The 18,848-nt window shown below is 38.9% G+C and overlaps 1 protein-coding gene across 13 annotated transcripts; it reads right to left on the bottom strand.

Annotated features, from left to right (window-relative positions):
* Positions 1-3,440: 3,440 nt before the first annotated feature.
* On the bottom strand, positions 3,441-18,222 carry ZNF207 (zinc finger protein 207). 13 transcript variants are annotated; one of them, XM_030534534.1, is made up of 13 exons: positions 18,050-18,220; positions 16,846-16,972; positions 15,488-15,626; positions 14,159-14,329; positions 12,410-12,485; positions 11,781-11,828; positions 9,637-9,737; positions 7,849-8,009; positions 7,045-7,137; positions 5,574-5,816; positions 4,532-4,694; positions 4,109-4,292; positions 3,441-3,888 (listed from the first exon to the last, which is right to left on the bottom strand). In XM_030534534.1, the coding sequence occupies exons 1-12, from the start codon at positions 18,088-18,090 to the stop codon at positions 4,132-4,134; spliced, it is 1,524 nt and encodes a 507-aa protein (XP_030390394.1). In that variant the 5' UTR covers positions 18,091-18,220; the 3' UTR covers positions 3,441-3,888; positions 4,109-4,131. The 13 variants fall into 13 exon arrangements, with proteins under 13 accessions (XP_030390394.1, XP_030390395.1, XP_030390397.1 ...); XM_030534535.1 differs by having other exon boundaries at positions 3,441-4,292; positions 14,159-14,326; positions 18,050-18,221; XM_030534537.1 differs by having other exon boundaries at positions 3,441-4,292; positions 9,667-9,737; positions 14,159-14,326; positions 18,050-18,221.
* Positions 18,223-18,848: the final 626 nt, after the last annotated feature.

Below are 18,848 nucleotides of genomic sequence, written 5' to 3'. Positions count from 1 at the left end.
CACCACCAGCTGATAGGTAAGTTTGTTAGTTTCAACTTCTGTAATCAGAATTCATTATATTGCCCTTCCACTGTGTAAACTAAAGAAGTCTTGCTTTCTTTCTCTCTTGTGTTCAGCATTCTTTGGTTCCTGCAAAATAATTTCAGATTATATGCTGTACTTTATCCATTAGTTCACAGAAAAAATTAATTACCATTGACTTGAGTGTGCTACACTGATAATTTGCTCTGCAGTTCCATACACTCGAAATGAGTGCATGCACCATGCAAACCACAGAAGCAGCTGAATACTTTCTAGAAGCTTGTGTCCTCCTGTGCATGCACAGAGCAAGGGTTAATTATTCATTTTAATGATCAGATATGCATTCCATCCTCAAACTTATTACCAGTATTTTGAATCTCTGATCTGAAATAGAGGAGCAATAATCTGCAAAAGGAGTGAAAGCTAGTCATCCGGAAAGTCGTACTAAAATCATTCACCAAAGGAAACAGTGAGTTCACTCACAAATTAGAGCCGATGGAAACTAGTTAACTTTTAAAATCTAATTTAAAAGGTAACCTCTGTGCTGAAGGGTAGTTTAGCAACTCAAGCAAGAGATGATGTCAAGACTCCTGGTTTATAATTCTGGCTCTTTCACGGATTTGCTGTATGATCTTGGGCAAATCACTTATTTTCTCTCTCTAAAATGGATAGAATGTGTCTACCTCACAGGAGTACCATAAGGCTATTTTTAAAATGATTTAGATCCTGTAATGAAAAATGCTTAAATCTTTTGCACAGGCATTGCCTTTCCTCATTTGTTTTCAAACATTTGCCTGAAAATTGTTCACTAAGATGTCTTTAGGACCTACATCAACATTTGGTTATGTAGTTTCCAAGTCAGGCAACCAATCCTATTTAATCATAAATTCTCATTTTCACTATGAGATATGGAATACCAATCTTAGGGACGGGGGTTTAAATGGTTAATCCATATAAAGATTACTTTATCTGAAAGCAGCTTGTCTCCTCTGGAAACACTACTGCAAGTCCAACTCTCTGGACATAAATAAAACGGGAGGCCAGTAAGAGACAGCAAATTCTGTAAGAACATTCCCACTGAAATAGAAGTGACAGCAACTCAAGGTAGCTGCATTACAGGTCTCCTAGCAGAGGAAACAAGACAGGGAGTGTCTACCTGAGAAACACCAAGAGCACATAACTAAACTTTGCCAAGTATATTTATAAGAGATTTCATCAAATATTAATTCAGGTCCTGTTAGAAACAAAATAAAAAGATCTAAATGTTTCCAACCTCTAAATAACCAAAATAATATTTGTGAGCTATAAAATGATGCTATCACCTAACCAACCAGTCAGTCACTATTTAAGAAATGGGAATTATTTTTGACTAAAAGACAAATAACGACAATTTGTAGAGCATGATCAAGTGAGCAGTGCATGCACTAAGGTTCTGGGTTGTTTGTTTTTTGGGGTTTTGTTTTTTTTTTTGACTACTCATCCCTGAAAAAGGGGGCGGTGGTATAGACCAGAAAACAAAGTTTTTAAAAAATTGGATTAAAGAACTACAGCAGGTAACAAAATGGAATTTGTTGTGGGGGGAATGAGGAGAGATATCCTTAGATCATCATAAGAGCTTGAGAAAAAGCTGGAAGTTCCACAGTTTTAACTGGCAGAATGCAAAATCAATCTATTTATCGACATGAATGTTTTTAGGTGGGATATAAAAAAAGTCAAATGTGTTAGGATAGCTTTAATGTTTATTTTTTGAATTATCCTTGGGATCAGAAGAAAGAAATATAGAAGACAACCAGCTTCCATCTGGAGTACAACAATGGACATATTAAATTATGATTCCTTTTAAAAAAAAGGAAAAGTGTGAAGAACTGGAGGGGGACCCTGAAAACTCAAGGCCCATTCATAATACATTTCCAAGCAAATTACTGAGTCTGCTCATTTATTCTACATGTTAGCTGACAGATGGACAGGAGGTAAATGGTGTCTAGTGCCTAGGAAAATGCTGCTTTATGACATCTGGAGAGCTATGGATCTTGATTAAGATTAATACAAGTTACTGGAGATTTGCCAGATAAATTTTTAAGTTGTTAAATCAAGGCCATATAAATAGAAATTAAGATGCCAAAGAACACGAGACACTATATAATGAGTTACATGGGGCCACATGCTCTACTGGAAGACAGCATAATATCCTGGATAGCTTTAAATTAAACATTTGCAGACTGAAAAGATGGAACATGAAAGTAAAGCAATGTGAAGTTCCTGGTACAAACCATAGCTGTAAAAAAACAAACATCTCTCCTTTAAAAATACGACTAAGCACAATACTTCATGTCAGAAAAAAAAAAAAAAAAAAACAAAAAAAAACAGGAAAACCTACTACAGTGATGACTAAATTAGTGATAAAGCTTGCCAGGCTCTGCGATGGAAAAACAAGGGAAAAGAGTATCACCACAAAACAAGTGGCACAGATAAAGTATAATTTATGGCTGGAACTTGGATTTAAAGTTGATCTGCAAAGGAAAGCAACATTTGCCATTTTCTGCTTCTTGATGTTTAACACACCTGGAAGCCCTCCCATCACAAAAAGTGTTCTCCCCATATTTGTATTTTTCCATTAGAAATTTAGCTCCCCAACACTGGAAGACCAGTCAACTAAAGAAGCAAGATATGTCATACCAAGGAAATTAATCTGAGTAAGAGGGTAAAACTAATTCAGATTCAAAATTCTGATTTGTTAACTAGGTAATTAAGACAGCTGGGAGAAGAGGCTCAAAGGTTCAACACCCCAGGCACTTAAAGCCATGAGTCATCTTGTGTCCAACCACCACCACAAGACAATCAGATTTGAAATTCCTGATACTTATGGCAAAAGCAGAAAACAAAATCCAATACTTGTGAGCCACCTTTGCACATCAGAGGCAAAACAAGAGCAAAGGCTTATTTTTCCTTTTTGCTGGTCACTATCAATACAGTAGCAATAAAGTCACTCACTGTGTGTCATGCACCTAAGCTTCTAGAAGTTTTCTCCTGAATGGCTCCTGAGGTTCATGCATTGATGCAGTCACACATCCAAGAAAGTTATCTGAAGAAAGAACTAACAGGATGCATCTGGCACTAGGATTTACATCAGCCAGGGGTCACAATTACATCTTGCTAACATGTGAAAGTGACAAAGTTACAAGTCATCTAAGATTTATTGCAGACAAGAAGAAAGGCGCATTAAAGAAACCTGCACCATTTTAAACAAAATTAAAAATGATAGGTGAGAAGTACCCTGTAACCTCATTCCTATTAATCTTTTTTTTTTTTTTTTTAAAGTTAGTTAATAAGTGTACAGGTCTATGTCTACTTGCTTAGGAGACTACAACATGCAGCTAAGTGACAAAGTTCAAACAAGAATTAGAGTATATCAAAACAGCAGCAGTAAATATGCGTTTATTACACCAATAACTACTGTGGCATGCATCTGTACAAACCTTTCAGGCAGTTGTCCACAGCTGGTCATGAATAAAAAGGCATATAAATTTTTGTCTTGTTTTATTACAATGAAGTTTATAACAGTACAGAAAAGTCACACGACCTTACTGGGTCAGTTTACTTAAACCCTGCAACAGGAGGAACGCTAAATACATTAAACATTGTTACATGTTCAGACTTTTAAATGTACAGGTAGTTGGGAATAGTTACAGCCCTCACCAAGCTAAGTTGGGGACGTGAAGTCCAACAGCACCTGAAGTGCTGTGAAGGCATCACTTTACAAATAGCAACATAATGTTACAGAACTTGCCTTTAAGATGGTATGTTCATGTAATTCCAGCGCCTTCACAATTTAACGAACCATATTTACTATACTTCACTTCTAAAAACCTAGATGAAACATGAAAAAGAAGCCATACAGTATAAATTGCAACATCAGGAAAAGTTCCTGTTTTATTATTCCAAATAAATTTTTCCCATGTAAAATAAGAGTGTCCAATAGTTCCTTGCATGTGGGAAGATACTTTTTTTAAAGTCACAATGAAGCCTTAACTGACGGAAGCTTGGCTATATTAACAGCACAAGATGAGAAAAGGTTTAATCTCCAAACCTATTAGACTGTGTGTAGTAGCATCAGTAGCGGCCACCTTGCGACATTACAGGAGGTCTCATTCCCATTGGAGGTCGAGGAGGTCCACCTTGGTAAGGGGGTACCATTGGAGGTCCCTGACCATATGGAGGCATCCCTCCAGGAAGGTATCCTGGCATGCCTTGGTGATGAGCACCATACTGACCTATGAACAAAACATTTTTAAGATGAAAGTAAACATATCTATTAGTTTTCTTTTTTTTTTTAATGTTATTTTAAAATAACGCTATTTCAGCAGATTCAAAAGGTTGGAGACACAAAGTTAAACATTAAAAAGACTGAAGTTATATTTTTGTAAAAACCTGTCCATTTCAAATTAACTGCTGCTTCTAGATTTAAAAAGTTTTCAGTGAACTCAAATGTATTAGGAAAAAGTGTGATTACCATGAGGAGGCATAGGAGGTCTCATTCCCTGCTGCTGTGGAGGAATTCCAGGTTGTGGTGGCATCATACCTCCAAGTGATCCAACTGATGGATTGCCCATTGATACTTGTCCTTGTCGAGGGAGATTACGTTGATATTTGGGCAACTGTGCCCTTCTCTCTTCCTAAAAACAACAGCATACATAGACATTTTAACACTCCAGAGGAAGAGCAAGGGAGCTGACATATTAATTTAAATATTGGTGCAAAATGTCTCGGTAAATAAGCCAGAATTTATAAAACTGAAATTGTTAAAGGTAGCTTCAATAATAGAACTAAATTTGCTATTATAAAAGACTCAAGTATATTACCAATATTATCTCTTTCCTAGGAAAGCTACCACATAATGCAAGTTCAATTATTTCAAATTGCTATACTAATACTGTCAACTCTAATATTTTGCACATAAGGAGCGAATCTCCTCTTAATACTAAAATTATATGTAAAAAAAAAAAAATCTGAAATGAACTGGGAATCTAAAGGACAAAACTAAGTGTAACCTGAATTCTAACCTCGCTGAGGAAAGCAGGATGCACTTTGTCTTGAGATTTTTCAGTTCTGAACTTGGAGAAAAGCATCCATATAATTGTTTTTCATATTTGTCAGGAGCACTTCACAACTGCTCAGTCTCACTTGTGCCAGCTAGCTAGCTATGTGTTTGTATCTGGCACAGTTCTAACAGTTATACATCAGCCTGGAGAAGTGAGAGCCAATCAAGGCAAAGCCACGCTCAGGAGGGGTGATTCTTAGAGTCAATGCAACAGTTCCACCATTTATAAAAAGGTATGGTTATGCAATGTTAACTCTATTACACTATTCATTGCCTTGAAACTGAAGATATATCCCCTCACATGAATTTCTGATACATTAATTCAACATATTTTATACTCCTGCCAGCATCAAAGTCATCCTGGGATAGAGAAAAGCATCCTGTTAGCCACATGACAATTGCAATGGAAACGTGAGCTGCATTTATCAACTTAAGAAAAACTGTTTTAACTTACCAGTGATATATCCTCATCTGGATGGATCAACTTACTGGTTGCACTGGTTGTTGTAAGGGTAGCAGGCTTACTTGTTATAGATGTAGCTGGTTTAGCTGCAGTACTGTTTGTTGTGCTAGTAGTTGAAGCTGTAGACTGTGTATAAGCAGGGAATGTAGGTTTGGGGGGCTCTGTGGTTGTTGCAGGTGTATTATTCAAAGGTTTGAAATCAGTACCCACTGGTCCTGGAACAGCTGCCTGAGCCTGTGAAATAAAAAAATTAATCAGTAGAAATACTTACTTTTTAAAATAAAAGACTCATTTACCTGTTTGACATCTGAAACTTTCTAGTAAGAGAGACAATTAAAATAAGCTAGTCCAAACAGCCTCATCATATAATACTAAAGCAACTGAAAACAAAGACAAAATAAAATCTAGTGCACACACTGTAAGAGTCTAGATGTTGCAAGTCAAAAGCAATAGCTAAAACAAAGGTACAAAATAAAAAATGCATCTATATTCTGCTGACTTTCTTGCATAATTACACTCAAAATATTCAAGTTAATATATAAATCCTTCATGGATCACTCTGCTTTAGTAAAGACAAGCTACGCTGAAGTGAATTTCTATTTCTGTTATTACAATTAGTGTATTTTAGCAACCATTAGTGAATACAACTCCAAGTGTTAGCATTCATTAATGAAATTAAATGTTTTGAAAATCTTGGCTTTAACTAACCCTTTCAGTATAAGAGGTCTAACATGTCAGGCTTTAAAAATTAAAATTAATTTTGAAGCAGTCTCTCCATAACAAAAACACTGAAATAGCCTTGCAAAGGTCTCTTAAATATCTGTCTACGGCTCTTCCTGAAATTTTAGTCTCATTAATGATTGAAGAACTAAGTGAAAACAAATTTGAGGTCCACTGTGAAACACAAGAGGCTGGAGTCAATACTGTCTGTGCTTAAATTAAATTAGAGACAAGACAACTTTGCTTTAAAAGTAAACTACTACAAAAATGAGTTTCACTTGAGAGAATGCTTTGGCAGTAGCCAGCATACATTTTCAATTCTCCATTCCACCTTCTAACCAAAGCCAAATGTTTCAATTTTAGAACATAATGCAAATTAGATTTTCCCTATAATAAGAGTAAACAGCACAAACTAAAAAGGTTTCACCATGCATCAAGCTAACCACTGCCCACTAAAATGCATTTAGCTGCTTTCATGCTTTTTTAACCCTTCAGAACCAGGATGTGGTATTTCTCATTTCTTCCCATTATCCAAGAGGAATTGAACACTTCAAAATGTGTACTCCTACAAGATGTAATATACAATTAAGGATTTTGTAGTTTTACCAGCTAAACATAATCAGGAATATAACAGCAATTATCTGAAGATGTTTAGGCAGACAATTTCAGATTTACATAACAGTCCAAAGGGTTAAGTTGCAAAGCAATTTTTTTTAAAAAAAAACTGCAACTTCCTGCGTACTTGTGCTGTGCTAGGAAACAGAGCTTTAGAAGATGCTGACAGATTTTCTGAATTGGATGAAGCTGTACTTGAACTTGTGACAGGTGTCCCCATCTGTAGCATAAAAGAAAGGAAACAGTGAACAGTCTCCAAACAAATGGGTGAAAAATATCCATATGGAAGGCTTTCTTATCCAGGGGACTGAATTTTTGTAAATGATTATCTTCCATGCAGAAGTCCAAAATGCACAAAGGACATTATGAAAGTTTCTGCAACATACTTGAAAGCAAGTAAAGAATTAAAGATGTATGCATTTACAACATATGGTAATGGTCACGAACCTCAAAAAAACTATCAAGAGACCACAAGTTGAAATCCTGCTTAAAACAAACGATGGCAAGACTTGTGAATTGTGAACTTTAGTGAAAGTTTTGAGAAGTCAAATCTCCATCTGCTGACAGACAAAAAAGTTTAGCCAACCACTCCCCTCCATAAGAGAAGTAATGTCAGAGTGCTTTGTCCATCCCTCAGCGCCCCACATCTGCTGACAGAAGTTATACCTAGTTCCTGGGCTGCTCTAAGAGACTGAAGACAAGGGAAATAAAAAGTGAATAAAAATCCTTCCAAAAAAAAAAAAAAAAAATCAGCAGCTTACTGTTAATCTGCATTACAATAAAGAGTCAAAACAGTTGAGAAATTTTACCAATTACTTTTGTAGTATGTTCAATGAAAAGTACTACTAGTCAAAATGATTTAATGTTATAGTCCATTGTAAGGGACAAGACTAGATAGTTAAGATTCCAGAGTCTCTGAAGGTCACCTTACCTGTCCTGCACTGGGGAAAAGTGGTTTTGTAACTGGAGGCTGTGGGGAGGGTGCTGCTACAGCAGGAGCTGGAGGTCTATTAAGAATGCCTGGTGCTGTCACAGGCTGTGCTTGTGTCATGGGAGGCATACCAGGGCGAGGGCCAACAGGAGGTGGCATACCTATGAAAATAGGAAAGATTCTGTAATAAAAACTCAAGCACAGGTGAATAGAAAAATTCATTTTGAGTTCACTATTCCAAAATGTTTTAAAAACAATATGTATAGTCTTGACACAGATAAGCCTGTAACATCAATGTACATTTTATCAGCTTGTAGAGACAGCTGTTTTAGATAGTCACAAATTAAAAACATATGCATGTATAGTAAAAATTACCACACTTACAAGAAAGACAAGTTTTGTCACCTCCATCTTACAATTACAGATTCAATTTTGAGAGACAGGGAAAGGACAGACAGAAGCTTAGCTACCCACCCACCCCCACAACACAGTTGTACAAGTTCTTTCCACTTAACTCCACATGCAATTCAGAGAACCTGTGTAAGATACATTAACTAAACCAAAGCTGCCAACTGAATGATAAGGTTGCTAGGAAGCCTGGACAAACTGTCTGTCATTAGTGGAGACTGAACTTATGGGGCTAGTAGCAGAGTGCAAACTCAGATCAGGCTGTGACTGATTGCTCTGCAGAGTACATGGAAATGGCTCCCTTGGACAGCCAATATTGCAGACTGTTAAAAGACCAAGTAAGGCAACCAGAAATACAATTCCTGACAGACATATTATACATTAAAGACCTTTAAATTAAGCAACTTAACTCGCTTGCAATATTTAGTAGTAAAAAAAGATTCAACCAGACTACTTTTGGACGCGTGATTGCCATGGAAGTTTCTCCTAAAATGTTTAGTACAGTTAACAGATGCCCACAATACTGGTTACAAGCAAAACAAGAGAAAGGCTATGCAGCAGTTTTTATAATCTTATAGTTATGCTTTAAAGCAAATCAACGCTTCAACACAAACACACACATTAAAATACTCAATCACCTAAACAAAAAGTCTGGAGAAAATTTGTTGTGTAAAATATAAAGCTTCCTGAAATAAGACAGAAGGGATCCTCCAAGCATAGTGTAATACAATCAATTCTGGACAGGAATAAACTTATTTTGTACAATCTACCTAATGGGTGCGACTCTTCCAGTCTACTCAGCTGAGTTTAAGACTGCACCAATTTCAGCCAGCTGTTAGTAACAGCAGTCAAAACAGTGATGCAGGAATTTCTTTTTTCTAGGATCCTGCAGTCCCAGTCAGCTGCTTTTCACAGCTGTCTCAGTGTTTAAAAGCTTGATGCAGAAACTTCCTTATGAAGTACTTTACACATAGCTAGGCTAGAGAGGGAAGACTAAAATGCTAATTAGTAACCTTCTACAATTTTTCCACAGCTGCCACAGAGACACACACACACAAAAAAAAAAAGAAACAGGAAGAGATGCGACTAGAAGAGAGAAAAAAATGCAGCGAGAAGGAAAGACCCAAAAAGAAGGATATTGAAGGGGGAGAGAATGGATAATGAAAGAGGAAAAACTCCTCTCCACATTTTCCCTCTCCAATAAATAAATGTTTACTAATTAAAAATGTTAGTTTGCCACCAAATTCTACCCTTTATCTTTGTGGAAAGCCACCACTGAATTCTACAGAGATCTAGTATGAAGTATGAGTAGTATACAGCCCGATTTTTAATCATGAACCCAAGAACCCCAAGTTAAATAAAAGATATAATTTAGCTCACCACAGTATGAGTTCGACATCACTGACCTACCTGGTGGCATACCAGGCATAAGAGGTGGTATTCCTGGCCCAGGAGGCATCATTCCACCCATTGGCATCATCCTATTAAAAATATAAAATAGAGACTAATATGAACACTAATGATCTCCTATTGAGACCACTGGCATACACTAATATTAAGCTAAAGGTGTTGCAAGTAACCTAGTTATTTCCACCGATAGAGGAACTCAAGTAATCTTGACTCTCAGTAGACAAACCAATCCCCAATACAAGAGACTCCACTGTTAACAGGAAGAGAAACAGTTTTCATGTGGGACTCAACTCCTTAAGGTGACATCAATCAGATTTAATATCAGACTGCCAGGCCTAGTCTCTCCATTAAAAAGGTACTCCAGCATGTCCTTTTCAATTAATTGGTTCAGTTTTAGTGTAAGTGGCCTACTAATAAATTGTATACTGAGTGTATTACTAAGCTAATTAGTACCCCACTAACAAAATGCCCACGGAAATTTGTTTAAATTACACTCTCTCTCATTTTTAAAAGACTCCAGGATAATATAAATGAGAGTCTAACCGTGAACAATGTGTAAAGAGACAGAGTCAACTTGAAATCAAGTTAGTTATATAAAACATTAGTCAGAAGTTTCAGGTAGTACATTTGTCTGAGGTCTCAGGCCAATTTTTGTGAATATACAGTCACATCTTCCCATTTTAAAAAAATGTTTCTGCTTCCAATGTTGTCTGACAGACAACCAAACAGGTAAAGATGACCACATAAAGTTCCATCAAATGCACTGAAGAAGGAAACATCAGAAAATCTATTTCCAGTAACTTTGGCTATGCTTTGAACAGCAGAATTGATTGTCCAAGTTGATTGCACCCATCTAAGGTCATGGCTTTTTCTCTGTTCTAAGAATAAATTCCTCTCACCGACTGGTGACATCTTAAGAGGAAACGGCTGAAGTTTCCTCTAAGACTGAACACTGGTGTCCCATTGGCCCCTTCTATCATCTGTAGCTGCTAAACTCCATTAAAATAAGCTAAAAAGACATTATATACTGTCCTAATATTACTTTTCAAGATAAGCAATTTAGTTAACACAGGAATTTTATTAAATGCGAGGCAAGATGCCCTCAAGATACCATATGAAGAATGAGGATTCTTAAGTTAGAAACACCTGCAACCAGGCTAGCAAAAGTAGTGAAGGCACCCCAGCTCATCAAGAGATTCTCTCAGCAACTCTGGATGAGGGAGGCCCTCCCATTGTCACCATGAAGATGCACTTAAAAGAAACAGCAGGGATATTATGTTATGAAACGGACGTTTCTTAGAATCTGAAAAGAACAGGGCTAAAGTACAATAAGTCAGAACATATTTCATAGGACAAGGCTAGTCTTACTTATCCTGATGTTCCCTTATTTAAAAAAAAAAAAAAAAAGTGGAAATCTGCTTTAGGTTAAGTTAGGCTTTAAACTGGTAACAATGTAGAGTCATAACTACAATCTATAAGATTGAAATTGGTTTGATAGACTAGTGCAGTTTTTGTGGCAAATTATGTTCCTTATTATATGGCATAACATCCATCCATATTAAAGTTTGACAAAGAGCTTTAAGTGCTACTCAGACTAAAAACAGCAAAAACTGGCAATGTCCTGATTGCAGAATGAAATCCTTCAAGATACACATTTCAAAGCCAAACAGAAAAACACCCACGTAGAATGTAACTGCAATAATCAGACTTATCACCACAGGTTTTTTGGAATTCAAAAATTGTATATTACATTAAGCAAGTCGCTTAAGCTATATATCAACGAATCCTCACCGAAATAATTAAAAACAAAAAAACAAAAAAAAACTCCTACTACTCACAGGAAGTGATCAAATGAAGCTGCAGACTGCTGCAAAATGAAAGGTGAAGTAGGAAACAAGACAGCTACTGCAATGTTATCTCCTTTTTTTTGTCTTATGGATCCAGATAGAGATCCCTTAATATTCTTAACAATGAAAACCTCAAACTGTGCACTATACAAAACCTAAAGTTACATAACACAAATACTGAACAAGAGGGGCTCAATATGACAGGTTTCATTTGACATAAAATGGCATAATGAATGTACCTAATTACATTATTAATTAGATGCTTACATGTTTTCACCGCAAAATGACTGCATGTACTTTCTCTGTTGATGTAATCTGTGAAAATGTATGACAAAAATCAAAAAATCTACCTGTGATTTTCCAAACACATTGTGATAGGGTGTTATGTGTCAACCCCATTAACAGTTTAAAAACTCATCTGTACATTCTAGAACTAGCCTGTGTAAATCTCATTTAACAAAATCTTAAACTGACTAACAAGCTTGTTCCTGGTTGGATCCACAACTGATGAAAACAAGAGAAACTCCGATACAATAATGTATATACACAGCACCCAAATTTTGACAATGGGTTCATGGAAGGGTTTAAACCAGCAAGTCAAGATTTTACATTCAATTGTATTAACTGAGGGGTGGGAGGAGGAGCAACACCATCACCACATTTGCGTATGACCTGCTAAATTTTAGTGACATTTTGCTGTTGTGGTATAGCCTTCCAGGCCCTATGTTAACGTTAAAATTAACAAAAGTTTATCAATCCCCCCAAAGTTCTACAAAGGTTTTGATTTTTTCTAAAACAGTTCAAAGCCGCTAATGACAGATTTAGATAGCAAACTGCTAGTGTGCAAAAACCACTGCATGAACACAGGCCAACTGATTAAGCCTGTTTTTACTCACCCAGGTGGCATTCCTGGCATAACTGGAGGCATTCCTGGCATCATTGGTGGAACACCTGCCATCAAGGGTGGTATACCTTTAAATTGAAAATAATTTTTAGATGAGTAATAGAACTATCAGTGAGAGACTTCAGACAAACAAGACTGGATCAACTATCTGCATACAAGCTTTTGAGAAAAATCCTTTTTTAACACTGCTTGAAGATATATTTTGCATGAGTTTTCAGGGATGAAGACAGATATCATCACTACATTTGGACATGTGATCAGAAAACTGATCTTCTATTACTAAGAGACAGAGACTCTCTTCCCCTTGATATAAGTGTACACATAATCTAGCATTTTGTCAGAAATTTAGCCAGCCTAGAGATAGTAATACCTTACTCTTATATAGCTATTTTTATCAGTAGATCCCAAAGCACTCAATAATCTTTAGGGTAATTCTCCTCACAACACGTCTGTGAAGTAGTGAAGTATTAGTTTCCCATCTGTAGGGCACAGCAAGGCTAAAGGACTTCCCCCAAGGTGACTCAGGAAGTCTGTGGCAGAGCAGGGAATTGAACCCAGGTTTCCCAAGTCCTAGGCTAGTGGTCTAACCACTTACATACTAGGCTCCCTCACTAGGGCATTTTCTCTCCTTGACAGAGTAACTCCTTCCTTAAATAGCAGTTTCCAACCACAGTGAAATTCTTAAATGGCATCAGGACACTGGTTAATGAAAGCTTTTCCAATATAGCAGATGTAGGCATGTTCATCACTTTTAGTGTCAAAACAAAGTCAATTTATATAGTATATAAAAGCAGAAAAGTATCAAGGGTAACACAGATAGGCAATGTGGACAAGAAAGCCCTGTCTAAGGAACGGAAGTGCAAAATGATGAATTATAGACTCATTAAAAATCTGGACTAGTAATATGTTTAAATACGAAGAGTACATCTAGTCATGTAGACTGGAACCTCAATTAGGCTTTTATGTGAATAGAGTCAAAATTAATCCCTTTATTGCTACTATTTGGAGGGATTTTTTTTGAATAAGTTATTCACAACACAAAGACTACTCTGTCATTAAATAAAAAGAACTTATCAGTGACATTTAGCTTTTCATGTTTATGGATTGTAACGGGTCAGGAGGCAGCCAATCAAGTTCAATTTATAAGACCCACCTGAGAAAGGGATAGGTGTTTTCTACAAAGGGCTGCGAGGGCTCAGTGAAAGGGGAACTACAGTCAGATGTTTGGCTCCCGTGACTCCCCTGGAGCAGAGAGAGAGAGGGGAGCAGAATGAAAGGCTTCTGGGTCCCAGCAGCTTGCACTGATTGTGAGTGTGTTACTTTGTGAGCTGTGTTTGCATTAATGAAACAGTGCCCTGGAAGAAGGGCCTGAAGGACTCTAGGAGGGGCTCTCTGCCACTCCCAGGAAGGCTGGGAGAATCACGGGCAGGTAATTGGCCCAGGAACTGAAGGGAAACAGAGGCAGCAGCCAGCCTGAAGCGAGACCAGAAAGGTGGCACTATGACAATTTTTCCTTGATTGGTACCTCACTTCAGCAATCCTTCTATCACTATTGTGACATATCTTAATATTTTCTTCAAGAAAGAAGATGTCAGGACAGCTATGTTTAAGCATCAGTCATAAGTTATACTGCCATATCTAAGTGTGTTGTGAAGATGTCAGACCATCATCCTAGAGTTAAAGTAGCATCTCAATAAAAGTATTTGTTTTCTCCATGTCTAGCTTTAAAAGCCTATGTTACCTGGGGGTATTCCTGGTGCACCTGGCACAGGAGGCAATCCCGGTTGTGCCATTGGGGGCATGTATCCCTGCTGTGGTTGTACTGGTTGTGGCTGAAATGAGGTTGAAGCTGTAGATTCATCATCATCATACTCATCAGAATCATCTTGTTGTTTCTTCTTCTGGCTCTCTGCTAAAGAAATTTAATTAACACTGTCAGATTAAGAACACCACAAATCTACAGATTTTAAGAGCACAGGATTTCATCTACTACCTAGGTGTTCCAATTTGAAACTAACTTTAAACCATCTTGCTAGTAATTTGCAACTATGTATTTTAGGAAGAAGGAAACATTTTACATAACCCTTCCTCCCTTGTGTTATGTGTGTGTATGAGTTGCTAAAGTGGGGCAAGAAACCCTACCAGGATCATTCTTAAGAACTGCCACCTAGGTCTGCATGCCACAGCTTAACCTATGCACTAGGGCTCCAGGGAGTAGGATAAAACACCAAGGAAGTTCACAAAGGCATTCTCAGCATCCAAGAAGTTCAAACCTCTATACTATTTATGCTGTTTTTCTTCTATTCACCCTAAAGTCACAGTTCTTGCTATGTAACAGGATAATCCTTTTCCAGACAGGTACTTGCCAAAGCAGTTACCTTTGGCTAGAAGAAAATATCCCTAGTCACTCAAGTGGCCAGCAAAGCCTATCAAAGTACTTACAGAATGTACCAACTGCTCTATCTGAACCTAAATTACTGATGATATTCCTTACTTCCACTACCTAAAGAGTAAGGCAGTTATACCAATCGAATCTGAATGGCAATATAAAACCCAGCCCATTGAGGATTTGCCTTCAAACAAATCCTGTTGCTAAGCTATTTCCTCAGTACCAGCTTTAATTCTATATTTAAAGTAGCTACTTTCACAGAGCACAAATCCCAGCTATTATAGTTTTATGGTTTAAACAGACCTCTGTAAGACACAGCATTTCAGGATCAAAACAGGGACACTGTAACATTTGTTTCACCACTACAGACAAAAATGCAATTTATACATTCACAGTAAATAGGGATAAACCTATGCTCCTCTTCATATACACCTCTACCTCGATATAACGCTGTCCTCGGGAACCAAAAAGTCTTACCGTGTTATAGGTGAAACTGTGTTATATCGAACTTGATTTGATCTGCCGGAGCGTGCACCCCACCCCCTCAGAATGCTGCTTTACCGCGTTATATCTGAATTCATGTTATACTGGTTGGCGTTATATTGGGGTAGAGGTGTACGCTAATCTAGTTAACATATTATGGTGATTATACAATATAAATAACTAAACATTCAAGTTTACCCTGAGTTTTTTGTTCAAGTAACCTTCTCCTTTCATCCATGTCTTTTTCTGGAATGCCCTCCATACCATAGATTTCCAGTTCAATGTCTGTTCTTCCAGGAATAGCATTTGGAACAGCATCTATTGTTTCTTTATGCACCTAAACCAAAAAAGTTAGATTCCTTTACTGCAATCAGCTAAGATTTTTGTGACTGACAACATTACTTCTATAGGCAGTGTCAAATCTTACACATTATTCTGTTAAGGCTATCCTCTTTGTCACCTAGACTCAAACCCATAACAAATGCACATATGTTTAGTTCAATAATTATTTTCTTTTTAAAATCTGTAACTAACATCTACTGGTAATGTCTCTCCCAAACAGCGGCAATTTGTGTTGGTCCCTACATTAAAGTGTTTTGAGCGATTTATTCCATTAAATTTATAATACACTGAACACTTTTTACTCTGTATCAGACTGCTCAATAACCTAACTTTTTTTTTTGGGGGGTGGGGAGGAGATGTGTCTGGTCATACTTTCGCAAGGAAGAGAAGTGTCTTTTAAACTAAGGGAGGCTGCTAAAGAGGGGCACATGCTACTGTACTTTATTCACAGTTTAGCTTAGATAAGATAGATAAGGTTTACCCCTTTTTTAAATACTAGCTAAACTGTCTATGTAATTACATCCTCATGAGGAAAAATTTTAGTCTTAGGCTTAGCCTACACTTAACAATTAGGTTGACATAGCTACATCTGTCAGGAATGTGAAAAAAAAGCACATCCCTGACTGACACAGTTATGTCGACTTACCCCAGTGTAGACCAGCTACGTTGATGGCTACCACCATTTTGAGACTTGGTATTCCTAGACGGATGGAAAAACCTTTCAGTCAGCACAGGCTGTCTCTACACTATGGAATCATGCCAGCATTATGCAATGTAGCTATACTGGTATAGTCTCTAATTTAAACACATCCATGAATAGGTTCAGACAAAGAAGTGCATTTTCCCTTGTTGATATAAACTACATAGATGTTAAAACCATTTTAGGAACTTGTTTTCTGGAATAAAACCAACTAATAAATCATCCCCAGCGTCAAGTGTGAATGAAAGGCCAAGATGATCTATCTAATCTATAAGCTACCATATACATTTGTACATTTTACTAAAACCAGTAAGTTTACTAAAAGGGGTGTATGTTCTTGTATTAGAAATAGAGAAGAGAGACATCAGTGTTTCCTAAACAAGGAAACTGTAGCAAAGTTTTGAGATTCTAGCAGTAATAAACAAGTAATCTTAAAAATGTTTTTAATGCAGTATCACTTTAGGGACAAACTGAACATGAGGCAAGTTATGCATATATTTAAAAAAAGCCTTACCTGCATACAATGTATAGCTAAACCAGGTCCTGTATACAGTTTCTTATGACATATATGGCATTTAAAGTGCTTCGCTTTTTGATGCTGTATAAGGATTTTCTCATCATCAAAATCCCTGTTGCAATACCTATTCAAGATTATTAAGGACATTCTGAAGCTTTAAGATTTTTGTATGAAACAGCTTAAAGGAATGGCAAAGGGGAAAACTCCTGGGGAGATAGATCAAGTGTAAAACACTTGATCCAAAGATAGATTTAAAACAGTGGCTAGGAAACAATACTTATGGCTGCAACAAATTGAACTGATCTTTAATGCAGCCTTCAGAGCAGCAGTCAAACCTTTAGGAGACTGAGGGAAACACCAAGTCTCATTAAATGCCAAGGTTTCTCTGCTTGTTGTATGATGTGTAGTTGTAGCTCTGCTGGTCCCAGGATATTAGCCACACAAGGCGGGCGAGGGTCTCTCTAAAGTTTCTGAGACCGTTTTACCGTCTCTCCCTCCAGGGATAAGATTCCCCCCCTCAATTTCCACCCTGTCCCAGCATCAGAGGGTAGCCGTGTTAGTCTGGATCTGTAAAAGCAGCAAAGAATCCTGTGGCACCTTATAGACTAACAGACGTTTTGGAGCATGAGCTTTCGTGGGTGAAATCTGAGGAAGTGGGTATTCACCCACGAAAGCTCATGCTCCAAAACGTCTGTTAGTCTATAAGGTGCCACAGGATTCTTTCCTGTCCCAGCAGTTTGCTGCTGACACCGGCATCTATTCCTGCGGAGTCTCCTCGGTCACTCCACACCCCGGGCTCGCTAGGAGCTCGGTGGCGCTGGCGGGGAGGGAATACCAGGAAACAAGCACCAGCCGAATGAACTTCCGAATAAGGCGGTCGGGAGGCAGGCGAAGCAGGCCGCGTCCCGCCGGCGCAGGGAGAAAGGGAGAGAAAAGCCCGAGCCCAGGCCGCCTCCTGGTGAGAGCGCGGGGCGACTCCCGGTGAAGGACAGGAGGAGGCCCCGAGTCGCGTGCGGAGGTAGAGGAAAAAGTGGGGAGGGATAAAGGGCGCGAGTGCGGCGCATCCCGGCCAGGAGATGGGGGAGGGGCGGGAGCAGAGACTAGGCCACGTTCCGGGCAGTGAGGAGACCAGGCCGCGCTCTCCCCTTTACCGCCCCCCAGGCCCGGCCGGGAAGCCGTCCCGTTTTGTGGCAAAGGATATCAGCACCAGGGCTTCAGCTGCTTCTTCTTCTTCCGGCCCATCGCGGTGGCGCTACCGAACGAGAGAAAGGCGAGAAGCAGGGAGCAGCGGCAGCCTTTCCAGCGGCCTCTCGGAGGAAGACAAAATGGCCGCCCTGCTCCCTCCTGCCGCCTCCTCCAAGCCCTGGGCGTCCCAGTATGCACCGCGGCAGCCGTGACGAAGCTGTCACGTGACATCCAGCGGGCTCCCTCTGCCGAGTCTTTTAACATACACCGCGATTGCCAGCGGCAGCCATTTTGTTTCAACCTCCTTTTCAGTCCCGCCTAGGGGCGTAGAACCCTCTGTCACGACCCCCCTGGTTGCCACAAGGCGCAGCTAAGAGTGAGGGGGGAAGGGATTTAAGGTGACCAGAGGCTGGCTGGACAGGACAGACTGTGCCATTGTGATGTGGCGTCTGTGCGCCACTAGGCAACATCCGCAGGTTGCCTCCCTACCCCAAGTTGCTGAGGCAGAACAGCGCTGGAAAACATCACCACAGCCTCATTGCAGGCTTCACATGTCAGCCCGCCACAACCAAAACACAGTCCTTTCCCCTGAAAGAATCATCACGGTCCTCAGCGGTGTCCCAACACCAACACGTCAGGCCGTTAACTAAAGGAAAACATCATCCCTTCCTCTCAAACGTCGGCACAGCATCACCACGTGGCTTCCCCAGGCCGATGCACCGTGTGGTGGCACTGAGGGAAAACACTATTGCGTTCCCTCAAGATATCAACACCATGTCATGAAGAATTCCTGCGCTGATGCACTGTGTCATGGC

This window comes from Gopherus evgoodei, chromosome 15 (genome assembly GCF_007399415.2).
Source record: "Gopherus evgoodei ecotype Sinaloan lineage chromosome 15, rGopEvg1_v1.p, whole genome shotgun sequence".
NCBI lineage: Eukaryota > Metazoa > Chordata > Testudines > Testudinidae > Gopherus > Gopherus evgoodei.
The sequence above is the reverse complement of the archived record's forward strand: the minus strand, read 5'-3'. Positions and strand labels throughout refer to the sequence as shown.

Coding starts and splice junctions, on each gene's coding strand:
- ZNF207 (XM_030534533.1), bottom strand. CDS start 18,090: ATGGGCCGGAAGAAGAAGAAGCAGCTGAAGCCCTGGTG. Junction 12,486..14,158: donor TGCACCAGGAATACCCCCAG/GTAACATAGGCT, acceptor TTCAATTTAAAG/GTATACCACCCTTGATGGCA. Junction 8,010..9,636: donor GATGTCGAACTCATACTGTG/GTGAGCTAAATT, acceptor CTATTTTCATAG/GTATGCCACCTCCTGTTGGC.